At 50.1% G+C, this 12559-nt stretch overlaps 1 protein-coding gene across 1 annotated transcript; it reads left to right on the top strand.

Annotated features, from left to right (window-relative positions):
* The first annotated feature begins 8673 nt into the window (after window positions 1-8673).
* NR0B2 (nuclear receptor subfamily 0 group B member 2) lies at window positions 8674-11186 on the top strand. The gene is made up of 2 exons (XM_001110533.4): window positions 8674-9266; window positions 10589-11186. Exons 1-2 carry the CDS (start codon window positions 8735-8737, stop codon window positions 10828-10830), a joined length of 774 nt encoding a protein of 257 aa, XP_001110533.1. The 5' UTR covers window positions 8674-8734; the 3' UTR covers window positions 10831-11186.
* The last annotated feature ends 1373 nt before the right edge of the window (window positions 11187-12559 follow it).

Consider the following 12559-nt stretch of genomic DNA (forward strand, 5'->3'; position numbering starts at 1 on the left):
CGCGGCCATTGACCGTGCGGCAAGCAACCCGCTTCGCCGACCATTGGTCGACATTCTGAGCCAATCAACAAGCGCGTCCACGAAGCGGTGGGCGGAGCCGTGGGCTTGAGAGTTTGGCATGAGTTGCTATGGTCACCCGATGCCGTGGAGACTTCTAGAAAGCCCTGGACTCAAATCTGGCAGAGTTGGAAGTTAAAAAGGGACAAGTTTTGCTCCTCTCCCTTGCTAGTGACCCCCCAGCTTGTAGAACAGTGAAGCTGAAAGTAGCCTTACTCATCTCTTCCAATCCTAGAAGGGACTTACCACAGGACAGCCTCCTTCTCATCGACCTCATTTCATACTTGACCAGGGCCAGCTTCATGGGAGTAGAAATTGCAGTCGCACAGCACCCAGGCTTAGAAAGGCTCCACGCTTGATTTAATGCTTTTCTGTTGTAGTCTTGAAATTCTTAATAATTTTGGAATAAGGAGCCCCACATTTTCACTTTGCACAGGGCCCAGGAAATTATGACAGGTGCTGAAATTGACCTTCACTTCTGTTAGTGCAGGGACAGGACCCAGCCATCCAAGCTAATCCCTCCACTTTTGCAATGAATCTCATCATCTTAGTCTTTTCAGGAACTCTATGCCTGTTAATTATCCCTTTTTTAGCTTCTGCATCACAAATACCTTTATTCTTCCCTTCAATTTACAAACATGCCTTAATGTCTTTTTGTTTGTTTTTAAAGGTGCGGGTCTTGCATTGTCACCCAAGCTGGAGTTCAGTGGCGCCATCATGGCTCACGGCAGCCTTGAACTCCTGGACTCAAGCCATCCTCCCCACTTCAGCCTCCAGAGTAGCTGGGACTACAGGCTCACACCAAGCCCTGCTTTTTTTTTTTTTTTTTTTGGGTAGAGATGGAGTCTGTGTTGCCCAGGCTAAGTCTCAAACTCCCGGTTTCAAGCACTCCTCCTGCCTCAGCCTCTCAAAGTGCTGGGATTACAGGTTTGAGTCACCATGCCCAGCCCTGTTTTTATATTATTATTCCATGACCCCACTTTCTTCTGCTGCTACCTCCCCAATTTTCAGCTCTCATTTGCAGCAAGCTTGTTTGCTTGTTTCTCTACTCCCTCACCTTCCATCTCTCTACAGTTTATTCTAGTCTATCCATTATTATTGTTATTATTATTTTAGACAAAGTCTAGCTCTGTCGCCTAGGCTGGAGTGTGATGACACGATCTCAGCTCACTGCAACCTCTGCCTCCCAGGTTCAAGTGATTCTCAGCCTCCCAAGTAGCTGGGCTTACAGGCACCACCATGCCCAATTAATTTTCTTTTTTTTTTTTTTTTTTTTTTTTTTTGTATTTTTAGTAGAGGGGCTTTCATCATTTTGGCCAGGCTGGTTTCAAGCTCCTGACCTCAAGTGATCCACCTGCCTTGGCCTCGCAACACACTAGGATTACAGGCATGAGCCACTGTGCCCGGCATATTCTAGTCTATTCTTTAAAGGCTCTGATATGGTTACAGTGCTACATATTGCCAAACCCAATGAGTCACTATTATCTTACTCAGCTTCTCAAGTGCATTTGACACAGTTGACGCCTTCTTCTTTCCTTTTTTCCTTTAGGTTTCTCTTGTGGTTGGAATTGTGTGTTCCCCGCTTTAGACTAGAGACTTCGCCCTTTAGATTAGAGACTCCTAGAGTTCATCTGTGTCTTCTCCCTCAGACTGAGGGCTCTAGGGCAGGCTGCGTCTTCCCCCTTCAGACTGAGGGCAGGGCCTGGGCCAAGGGCAGCCGATGGACTGTCTCCCTCACCGAGACTTTCCAGCTCTCTGAGCAAATGGTCCCAGTCAGGCTCTGGGCTGTAGACATCCCAGACAAGGCCTTTCCTCAACCTCCAGGGACTCCAGGACTGACACCCTGGCCTTCAGGCCACACACAGGGCTCAGAAACCACAGTTCCCCACAGTGCAAAAAACTTGAGACTTAAAACCCAAGGACCTGACACTGATTTATTGGGATAGGAAAACAAAAAGAACCCAGGAACCTAGCTTCCAGCCCAGCAGAAGGGTCTCCTCTCTTCTCTGAGTCTCTTCTTCCTCAACTTCCTCTTCCAGAAAATGATGATGATAGCAACAGCAATCGAAATGACAAGGGCCATCCCATATGGAGCACTTGCTGTGTGCCGGGCATTTTGTGTCCTCATACAGACATTATTTGAACCTCACAAACACCCCTAGGAAGGGCACTAGCAGAGGCAGATTTTTTGTGAAGCTAAGGAAGGGCCTTGAACTTGCACGGGCCCATCCTAGGCACTGGGAGCAACCCCAGCAATGTCTTCATAGCGTCAAATACATACATTTTTTTTTCTTTTAACTTGCAAAAGCAAAATTCTAAAACTGCAATTGGTTAAGACTCCTATTTCTTCCCACTCTATCCCACTTTCCCTTGAATCAGGTGATATCAGAGATACCATGAGGATTTGGTGATCCAGCTAAGGGGAAGTTGAGTTGGAGATACATTTAGTCTGGATTGATTTGATGGGATATAGTTGGGTGGCTGGCAGTCACTTTTGTGTATAGTTAAGTCATTGTGAGCTGTCCTGGTGTGGAAAGGGTTTCCAGGAATATTCCTACCATTTGCTGTACCTCATGACCCTTGCTGCACAGGATCAGAAGTCTTATCTCAATATAAATGATTTCCAAGACAGCTGGAAGTATGTGAGCAGTGAAAGAGAAACAAGTTTATGTGCAGAACAAGAAGCAAATCCGGGCCGGCTGCAGTGGCTCATGCCTGTAATCCCAACACTTAGCAAAACATAGCAACATAGCAAAACCCTGTCTCTACAAAACAATTTAAAAATTAGCGGGGTATGGCAGCGGGAGCCTGTAATCCCAGCTACTCAGGAGGCTGAGGTGGGAGAATCACTTGAGCCTGGGAGGTCAAGGCTGCAGTGAGCTGTGATCATGCCACTGCACTCCAGCCTAGGTGACAAAGCCAGACCCTGTCTCAAAAAAAAAAAAAAAAAAAAAGGCAGCCGGACATGGTGTTTCATGCCTGTAATCCCAGCACTTTAGGAGGCTGAGGCAAGTGGATCGCTTGAGGCCCAGAGTTCAAGAGCAGCCTGGCTAACATGGTGAAACCCCATCTCTACTAAAAACACATAGATGAGCATGGTGATATGCACCCGTCATCCCAGCTACGCTGGAGGCTGAGGCAGAAGAATCACTTAGGCCGGGTGCAGTGGCTCACGCCTGTAATCTTATCACTTTGGGAGGCTGAGGCAGGTGGATCACCTGAGGTCAGGCGTTTGAGACCAGCCTGCCTAACATGATGAAACCCCATCTCTACTAAAAATACAAAAACTTAGCCAGGCATGGTGGCGGGCACCTGTAATCCCAGCTACTTGGGAAGCTGAAGCAGGAGAATCTCTTGAATCTGGGAGGTGGAGGTTGTAGTGAGCTGAGATCGTGCCATTGCACACCAGCCTCGGCAAGAAGAGCAAAACTCCATCTCAAGGAAAAAAAAAAAAATGCTGGGTGCAGTGGCTCATGCCTGTAATCTCAGCACTTTCGGAGGCCAAGGCAGGCAGATCAGGAGGTCAGGAGTTCGAGACCAGCCTGGCCAAAATGGTGAAAACCCGTCTCTACTAAAAAATACAAAAAATCAACTGGGCGTGGTGGCAGGTGCCTGTAGTCCCAGCTACTCAGGAGGCTGAGGCAGGAGAATTGCTTGAACCCGGGAGGCGGAAGTTGCAGTGAGCCGAGATTGGGCCTCTGGACTCCAGCCTGGGTGACAGTGAGACTCCGTCTCAAAAAGAAAAAAAAAAAGAGAGAATCACTTGAACCCTGAGGCAGAGGTTGCAGTGAGTCAATATCACTCCACTGCACTCCATCCTGGGGGACAGAGCACGACCCTATCTCAAAAAATAAAGAAAGAAAGAAAAGATAATGGAGCCGGGTGCGGTGGCTCAAGCCTGTAATCCCAGCACTTTGGGAGGCCGAGACGGGCGGATCACGAGGTCAGGAGATTGAGACCATCCTGGCTAACACGGTGAAACCCCGTCTCTACTAAAAAATACAAAAAACTAGCTGGGCGACGTGGCAGGCGCCTGTAGTCCCAGCTACTCGGGAGGCTGAGGCAGCAGAATGGTGTAAACCCAGGAGGCGGAGCTTACAGTGAGCTGAGATCTGGCCATTGCACTCCAGCCTGGGCGGCGGAGTGAGACTCCGTCTCAAAAAAAAAAAGAAAGAAAGAAAGAAAGAATAATGGACACCAGATTGCTCAGTGTGAAAGACGGGAGGTATAAATGCACAAGAGGCAAAAACTAGAATGAACCATGTGATGTGAGCTTGGAATTGGAGATGATAGTCTGAATTCATGTTTAGTATGTGTAATTATAGAAATAAAGATAATTGTAAATGTGTGTGTGTGTGTGTACACATTCATTAGCTCTAGGAGGGACTGGGACTAGTGACCCTCATAACAATGAACGATTCTGGTTTCTTTTTTTTTTTTTTTTTTTGAGACAGAGTCTCACTCTTGTCACCTAGGCTGGAGTGCAGTGGTGGGATCTTGGCTCACTGTGACTTCCGCCTCCCGGGTTCAAGCGATTCTCCTGACTCAGCCTCTCGAGTAGCTGGGATTACAAGTATGCATCACCACGCCTGGCTAATTTTTGTATTTTTAGTAGAGACGGTTTTGCCATGTTGGCCAGGCTGGTCTCAAATTCCTGGCCTCAAGTGATCCGGCCGCCTCAGCTTCCCAAAGTGCTGGGATTACAGGCTTGAGCCACCATGCCCAGACGGTTTATTTTATTTATTTATTTTTATTTATTAGTAGTATTTTTAGACAGAGTCTCACTGTGTCTCACCCAGGCTAGACTGCAGTGGCACAATCTTGGCTCAGTGAAACCTCTGCCTCCTGGGTTCAAGGGATTCTCCTGCCTCAGCCTCCTGAAAAGCTGGGACTACAGGCATGTGCCGCCATGCCAGGCTGACTTTTGTATTTTTAGTACAGATGGAGTTTTGCCATGTTGGCCAGGCTGGTGTCGAACTCCTGACTTCAGGGGATCCATCCGCCTTGGCCTCCCAAAGTGCTGGGATTACATCCAGCCCTATTATTATTATTATTACTATTATTATTATTATTATTATTTTGAGACAGGATCTCATTCTGTTGCCCAGTCTGGAGTGCAGTGGCACGATCTCGGCTCACTGCAACCTCTGCCTCCCGGGTTCAAGCTATCCTCCCGCTTCAGCCTCTCTAGTAGCTGGGACTACCATTGCATGCCACCACACCTGACTAATTTTTGTATTTTTAGAAGAGACAGAATTTCACCATGTTGGCCTGGCTGGTCTCGAACTCCTGACCTCAGTTGATCTGCCTGCCTTGATCTCCCAACGTGTTGGGGATTACAGGCATGAGCCACCATGCCTGGCCCGATTTTTATTTATTTATCTATTTTTAGTCAGGGTCTCATTCTGTTGCCCAGGCTAGAGTGGAGTTGCATGATCACAGCTCACTGCAGCCTTGCCCTCCTGGATTCAAGTGATCCTCCCACTTTAGCCTCTCGAGTAGCCGGAATTATAGGTGTGCACTACCTGCCTGGCTAATTTTTGTATTTTTTACAGAGATGGGGTTTCACCATGTTTCCCAAGCTGGCCTTGAACTCCTGGGTTCAAGCAGTTCACCCACTACAGCCCCCAAAGTATTCGGATTACAGGTGTGAGCCACCGCGTCTGACCAGTTCTTGGTTTTTTAGTATGATTCTAGTGCCTACTTCATGCTTTCTAAATATTATTTTCCACTAAAAGATTGAATCAGAGCTCTTTGGAGTACTGGTTGATTCCAGCGGCTGGAAAAGTTGATATCTTGTTATACAAGAAAGCAAATGTTCCAGGAATTATGGAAGCAGGCCAAAATGACATGGACCCCAGCTTAAAAGGGTTCCCATTGACCAAATAAATATAAATATTCAGGGTTTGGGGGGAGGTTTTGTGTGTGTGGGGAGGTTGTTTTGTTTTGTTTTTGTTTTTTAGACAGAGTCTTGCTCTGTCTAGAGCAAGGCAGGAGGGCAGTCGCACAGTCATAACTCACTGTAGCCTTGAAGTCCTGGGCTCAAACCATCTTCTTGCCTCAGCCTCTCAAGTAGTTAGGGCTACAGATATGCTCCACCACACTGGCTAATTTTTTTTGGTAGAGATGAGGTCTCACTGTGTTGGCCAGGCTGATCTTGAACTCCTGAAGCCTCAAGCGATCCTCCCACCTCAACTTCCCAAAGTGCTGGGATTACAGGCGTGAGCCACCGCGCCCGGCCGTGTATTCTTTTCTTAAAGAGGATCCTCCAAATTGTAACCGTCAGGCCCCATAAAACCAATATCCACCTCTAGATATTCTTGTCATCATTTAAAAAATGAGGAAACTGAGGCACAAAAAGAGAAAGTGATTTGCCCAAGGTCACTCAGCTAAGTGAAGAAGCAGGATTTGGACCCAGCCAGTCTGACTCGAGTCTGCTTCAAGGGGACACTGTGAAGATTCAGTGAGATTTAAAGACATGAAAGGAACTTTATAAATTTAAGGATTAAGACTAATAATCAAATGAAAGAGGTATGCCTGTTTGTCCACTGGTGCTCAGCTCCATAGAGGAAAGGGGCAGAAAAATCCTTCTACCATATGGCAGAAACTACTTGGAATTTAACAACCAGGACCTCATTTTGTCCCCATGGCAGCCCTAGAGGCAAGCATTATTGTCCCAGTGAGGCTCCTGAGGCTCATCGAGGTTCAAGGATCAACCCAAGTCACACAACTGAAAAGTGATGGATTCTGGAGCAGATGCCAGAGCTGGTGATGCCAGAGCCTCTCTCTCCCCATCCAGGGCACCAGGCTGCCCAACAGCATGCAGCAGAAGGTTTGCCACGCTGGACTGGCCAAGGTCCAGAAACATGACACAACCAAGGGCCTCTCCACCTTCTCTCATCCCCGGTGCTCTACCATCTGAGAAAGATGCCCGGGACAGAGGAGCCACATGGCAGCAGAGCAACATTTCTGCCTAGATCACAAGTAGGCAGAGCAGGCTGCAAAGCAGGCAGCAGCAAGGTGGGGGCAGCTAGCCACAAGCTCAGAGAATCTCAGGCTCTGGCTGTGCAATTGGGCCAATGGGTCCAGGGGAACAAACAAGGACTTTGGAGTCAGGCAAGATCTGGGCTTGGTCTTCCTGGTGGGATGACCTTGGGCAAGTCACTTTAACTTTTTTAGTCTCACAAAGTAAGAATCTAGCCTTAGAAGGAGGCTGCCAATATTAGAGTGGGAAGTGCCTGACACATAACAGGTGCTCAGAGAATGGCAACCATATATATATATATACACACACACACACACACACACACACACACATTTTTTTTTGAGACAGGGTCTTGCTCTGTTGCCCAGGCTGGAGTACAGTGGCATGATCTCAGCTCACTGCAACCTCTGCCTCCCAGTTTCAAGTGATTCTTTTGCCTCAGCCTCTAGGGTAGCTGGGACTACAGGCACATGCCACCATGCCCGGCTAATTTTTGTATTTTTAGTAGAGACAGGATTTTGCCATGTTGGCCAGGCTGGTCTTGAACTCCTGACCTCAAATGATCCCCCTTCCTCGGCCTCCCAAAGTGCTGGGATTACAGGCATGAGCCACCATGCCCAGCTGGCAACTATCTTTTATTATAACTCTGTGAGTTCTTCTCAGCAGAACTGGACTTTCAGGAGTGGTAGGAATCAGGCAGGGAAAGGCCGGGCGCGGTGGCTCAAGCCTGTAATCCCAGCACTTTGGGAGGCCGAGACGGGCGGATCACGAGGTCAGGAGATCGAGACCATCCTGGCTAACACGGTGAAACCCCGTCTCTACTAAAAAAAAGTACAAAAACTAGCCGGGCGAGGTGGCGGGCGCCTGTAGTCCCAGCTACTCGGGAGGCTGAGGCAGGAGAATGGCGTAAACCCGGGAGGTGGAGCTTGCAGTGAGCTGAGATCCGGCCACTGCACTCCAGCCTGGGCGACAGAGCAGACTCCGTCTCAAAAAAAAAAAAAAAAAAAAAAAGGAATCAGGCAGGGGATAGGGATTCTGAAGGACCTTATTCCTGCAGGGGGCCCAGAACTGAAACCAGAGGAAGGGGGCCTCCGAGACTGGACAGCGGGCAAAGTCCTCCCAGCCCCCCCAGGGTCCTGGCTCCCTTCCCTGTAGCCTGCTCCTGGCCGACAACAGAAGCAGGGCCCCAAGGTTAGGCAAACAAGCTAGTGATAAGGCACTTCCAGGTCGGGCCTTGCATTCAAGGCCCACCCAGCTCTGGGGCTGACTTCCTGGCTTAGCGAAAGCGCTAGTCTTTTGTGCACACAAGAGCAGGCACCAATGGGGACACCTGCTGATTGTGCACCTGGGGCCTTGGTGCCCTGGTACAACCTGGGTTAATGACCTTGTTTATCCACTTGAGTCATCCGATAAGGGGCAGCTGAGTGAGCGGCAGGTGGCCCTGTGCCCTGCACCGGCCACTTCATTGACTGAAGTGATATCAGTGCCACGTGGGGTTCCCAATGCCCCCTCCCCCACCACTTCCCCACCATTCCTGCCAGGGGCAGTGTCTGTGTGTTTTTTTCAATGAACATGACTTCTGGAGTCAAGGTTGTCGGGCCATTCCCCCCCTTCCACTCACTGGGAATATAAATAGCACCCACGGCGCAGAACAGAGGGCCAGAGAGCTGGAAGTAAGGGCAGATCCCAACCATGAGCACCAGCCAACCAGGGGCCTGCCCATGCCAGGGAGCTGCAAGCCGCCCAGCCATTCTCTACGCACTTCTGAGCTCCAGCCTCAGGGCTGTCCCCCGACCCCGTAGCCGCTGCCTATGTAGGCAGCACCGGCCCGTCCAGCTATGTGCACCTCATCGCACCTGCCGGGAGGCCTTGGATGTTCTGGCCAAGACAGTGGCCTTCCTCAGGAACCTGCCATCCTTCTGGCAGCTGCCTCCCCAGGACCAGCGGCGGCTGCTGCAGGGTTGCTGGGGCCCCCTCTTCCTGCTTGGGTTGGCCCAAGATGCTGTGACCTTTGAAGTGGCTGAGGCCCCGGTGCCCAGCATACTCAAGAAGATTCTACTGGAGGAGCCCAGCAGCAGTGGAGGCAGTGGCCAGCCGCCAGACAGACCCCAGCCCTCCCTGGCTGCAGTGCAGTGGCTTCAGTGCTGTCTGGAGTCCTTCTGGGGCCTGGAGCTGAGCCCCAAGGAATATGCCTGCCTGAAAGGGACCATCCTCTTCAACCCTGGTGAGCTCCCAGACACTCCTGGGTAGGGGGCAAGGCTGAAGCAGGAGCCAGCCAGGGAAGGTAACTTCTAAGGGTTTGATATCTGTAATCTCATGGGGTCCACATTTTCTTTTTTTTTTTTTTTCTGAGACAGAGTCTCACTCTGTCACCTACTCTGGAGCGCAATGGCGCGATCTTGGCTCACTGCAACCTCTGCCTCCTGGGTTCAAGCAATTTTCCCTGCCTCAGCCTCCCAAGTAGCTGGGATTACAGGTGCCCGCCACCACTCCCGGCTAATTTTTGTATTTTTTAGTAGAGACGGGGTTTCGCCATGTTGGTCAAGCTGGTCTTGAACTCCTGATCCCTCTGGTGATCCACCCACCTTGGCCTCCCAAAGTGCTGGATTACAGGCGTGAGCCACTGTGCTTGGCCGGTTCCTCATTTTCATCAAATAGCCATCTCACAGAAGAGGTACAGAGAAGCTAAGTGACGAGCTAAAGGTAACACAGCCAGGTAGGGACAGACCAGGATGGCAACTCAGGTCTATTCACTCCAGAGACTGGCCCTTGCCACTCTGCCTGAGAAATTTGCTCTGACCTTTAGAGAAGGCTGCGGGGGAGGTGGGGTGGGCAGACACAGCTGTGTCTCAGTCACATCTTCAAAGGAAGGCTGCATGGTGAAGCTCTAGAGCTGAAACTCCTCTGTGGGTTCAGAAAGATCACTTAGAAGAGAGAACTGAAAGGGGTGTAGGGAGGACAGGAAGGGAGTCTTTGTGGAATTTGGCCAGGAGAGTGGCAGATGAGACAGTGCTCTTTGTAATCTGGAGAGCATCTGAGATGAGCGTTCCCCAGGAGTCCCTGTGGCACGCATAAATCGTAGTAGTTAATTGCAATAATAGTAGCAAATACTCATATCACACTTACCATATGTTAGGCCCTATTCTAAGGGTTTTACATATACTAGTTCATTTAAATCTCATAAAAACCTAGGAGACAGGTCCTATTAATATTATTATCCTCGTTTTACAAATAAAGAAACTGAAGCCCAGAGATTAAGTTACTTGCCCAAGGTCACCCAGCTAAGTGACAGTACTGGGATTCATACTCAGGAAACCTGATTCTTAACCATTACTCCATACTGCCTCTTCATAAATGGATGGATGAATACAATGGAAATTGATAAATAAATTACCTCCTCCAAAGGAGGAGGTAGTAGTGGGACCTCAAAGGCCGAGCAAAGGAGGCAGAGGGGTGTCTCTGATGGCCCAGATCTTGGGCCAGTCTCTTCCTTTGGTGGCTGGGAGTAGGATGCTCACCAACCCTCTTCTCCCTCTCTGCCCACAGATGTGCCAGGCCTCCAAGCCGCCTCCCACATTGGGCACCTGCAGCAGGAGGCTCACTGGGCGCTGTGTGAAGTCCTGGAGCCCTGGTGCCCAGCAGCCCAAGGCCGCCTGGCCCGTGTCCTCCTCACAGCCTCCACCCTCAAGTCCATTCCGACCAGCCTGCTTGGGGACCTCTTTTTTCGCCCTATCATTGGAGATGTTGACATCGCTGGCCTTCTTGGGGACATGCTCTTGCTGAGGTGACCAGCTGCAGCCCAGGCAGAGATCAGGTGGGCAGAGGCTGGCAGTGCTGATTCAGCCTGGCCATCCCCAGAGGTGACCCAATGCTCCCGGAGGGGGCAAGGCTGTATAGACAGCACTTGGCTCCTTAGGAACAGCCCTTCACTCAGCCACACCCCACATTGGACTTCCTTGGTTTGGACACAGTGCTCCAGCTGCCTGGAAGGCTCTTGGTGGTCCCCACAGCCTCTGGGCCAAGACTCCTGTCCCTTGTTGGGATGGGAATGAAAGCTTAAGCTGCTCATTGGACCAGAAGTCCTACTGACTTTATACAGAACTGAATTAAGTTATTGATTTTTGTAATAAAAGGTATGAAACACTTGGAGCCTGATACTGTTGTTTGTGCATATAGAAGGGACTGTCTCACCTCCAGGGCCCACCCTGCTCCTATCAGAGGTAGCCCAAGGGAAAAAATCCACAGGGTTGCTGGAACTAATTTTCCAGGGAACAGTATCAGTTCACAATCCCATCACCTCATTGCCTTTATCCTCAGGGGAAGGAGGTTGCTCTCCTGTTCCCAAACCCTTCACTAACCACTCTCCTGGCTCCTACCCACTTCATGCGCCCTCTCACCACAGTTAAAGCCCAATCACAGCCAATCAGGAAGCAGTCCATTCCCGAATTGAAACAGACAAGGTCACTGCCATTTCTGCAGTTTAAGATCATTCACTTCCCCCATTCCTGCAGATGACAAAAGACGGTGGTCCATTATTTTCCCAAAGGGAAGGGACAAGGGCACCCAGGGCTGGCCTGGCAACTACTTGAACGCCAAGGCAGAGCAAGGTTTAGCTGGACCACCAGGATTTGACTACATCAGTTGTTTAAGTCTGAAACCCTTCCAGGACACTTGGATCATAGCCACCACCCTGAGGCCTCCCAACTTTCCTTCCCTGCCCCTCTGCCCCAGCCCCTCTCCTGGGATTCTCCTCCCAGACATTCCCACTGTCTAACAACTAAAGAGGCAACTCTTGGCATAGCCATGACCTCCCTGACTGCTCCATTCAGAATATGACTTGTGTCTATTCTGATTGGTCAATGTCTGTGCCTCACTGTTTGTTAAATATTTTGACCCAGTCGCCATGGGTAAGGGTGAGTGACCTGAAGGGTGGGCAGGAAGGAGTGATAACAACACACATGCCTATAGGATTTTCTGGCCTCCCCCTTTCGCCAGCGGTAAGTCCTGCCCTGACCAGTCCCCACCCCCTTCACCATAACAGTTTGGATTCTTCTCACAGGTGCCCAGTTAATGATTGCTCAATAAGAGGCCATTCACTTGGGGATAAGAGTCTAGGTGTCATCATTCAGGCCTTTCTCTAAGCCCCCCAGGTTAGGACGACAGCTGATTGGCCTCGTACCCATTATGGTGACCCAGTGCCAGCAGCAAGGGGAACCCTGTCCCTTGCCCAGCCTCTCACTCACAAGTCAGACACCAGATAGAGACAAAAACACAGCTGAGATCTCACACAAATACAAACAACACAACTTGGACCCCCCCAATACACACACACACTAAGATGTACAACTCAGGCACGCCTACACAGACCCAGAACACAGACTCTCCAACCACCCACTTACAGCCCAGAAAAGCACTGCCCAGATACAGTCACTCAGCAACGTACTGCAGACCCTGACACAGTCACACAGCACAAGTACGCACCCTTGCACCTGAGGGTAGGGCACACAGTGTGGAGAC

Source organism: Macaca mulatta, chromosome 1 (genome assembly GCF_049350105.2).
Source record: "Macaca mulatta isolate MMU2019108-1 chromosome 1, T2T-MMU8v2.0, whole genome shotgun sequence".
Lineage (NCBI taxonomy): Eukaryota > Metazoa > Chordata > Mammalia > Primates > Cercopithecidae > Macaca > Macaca mulatta.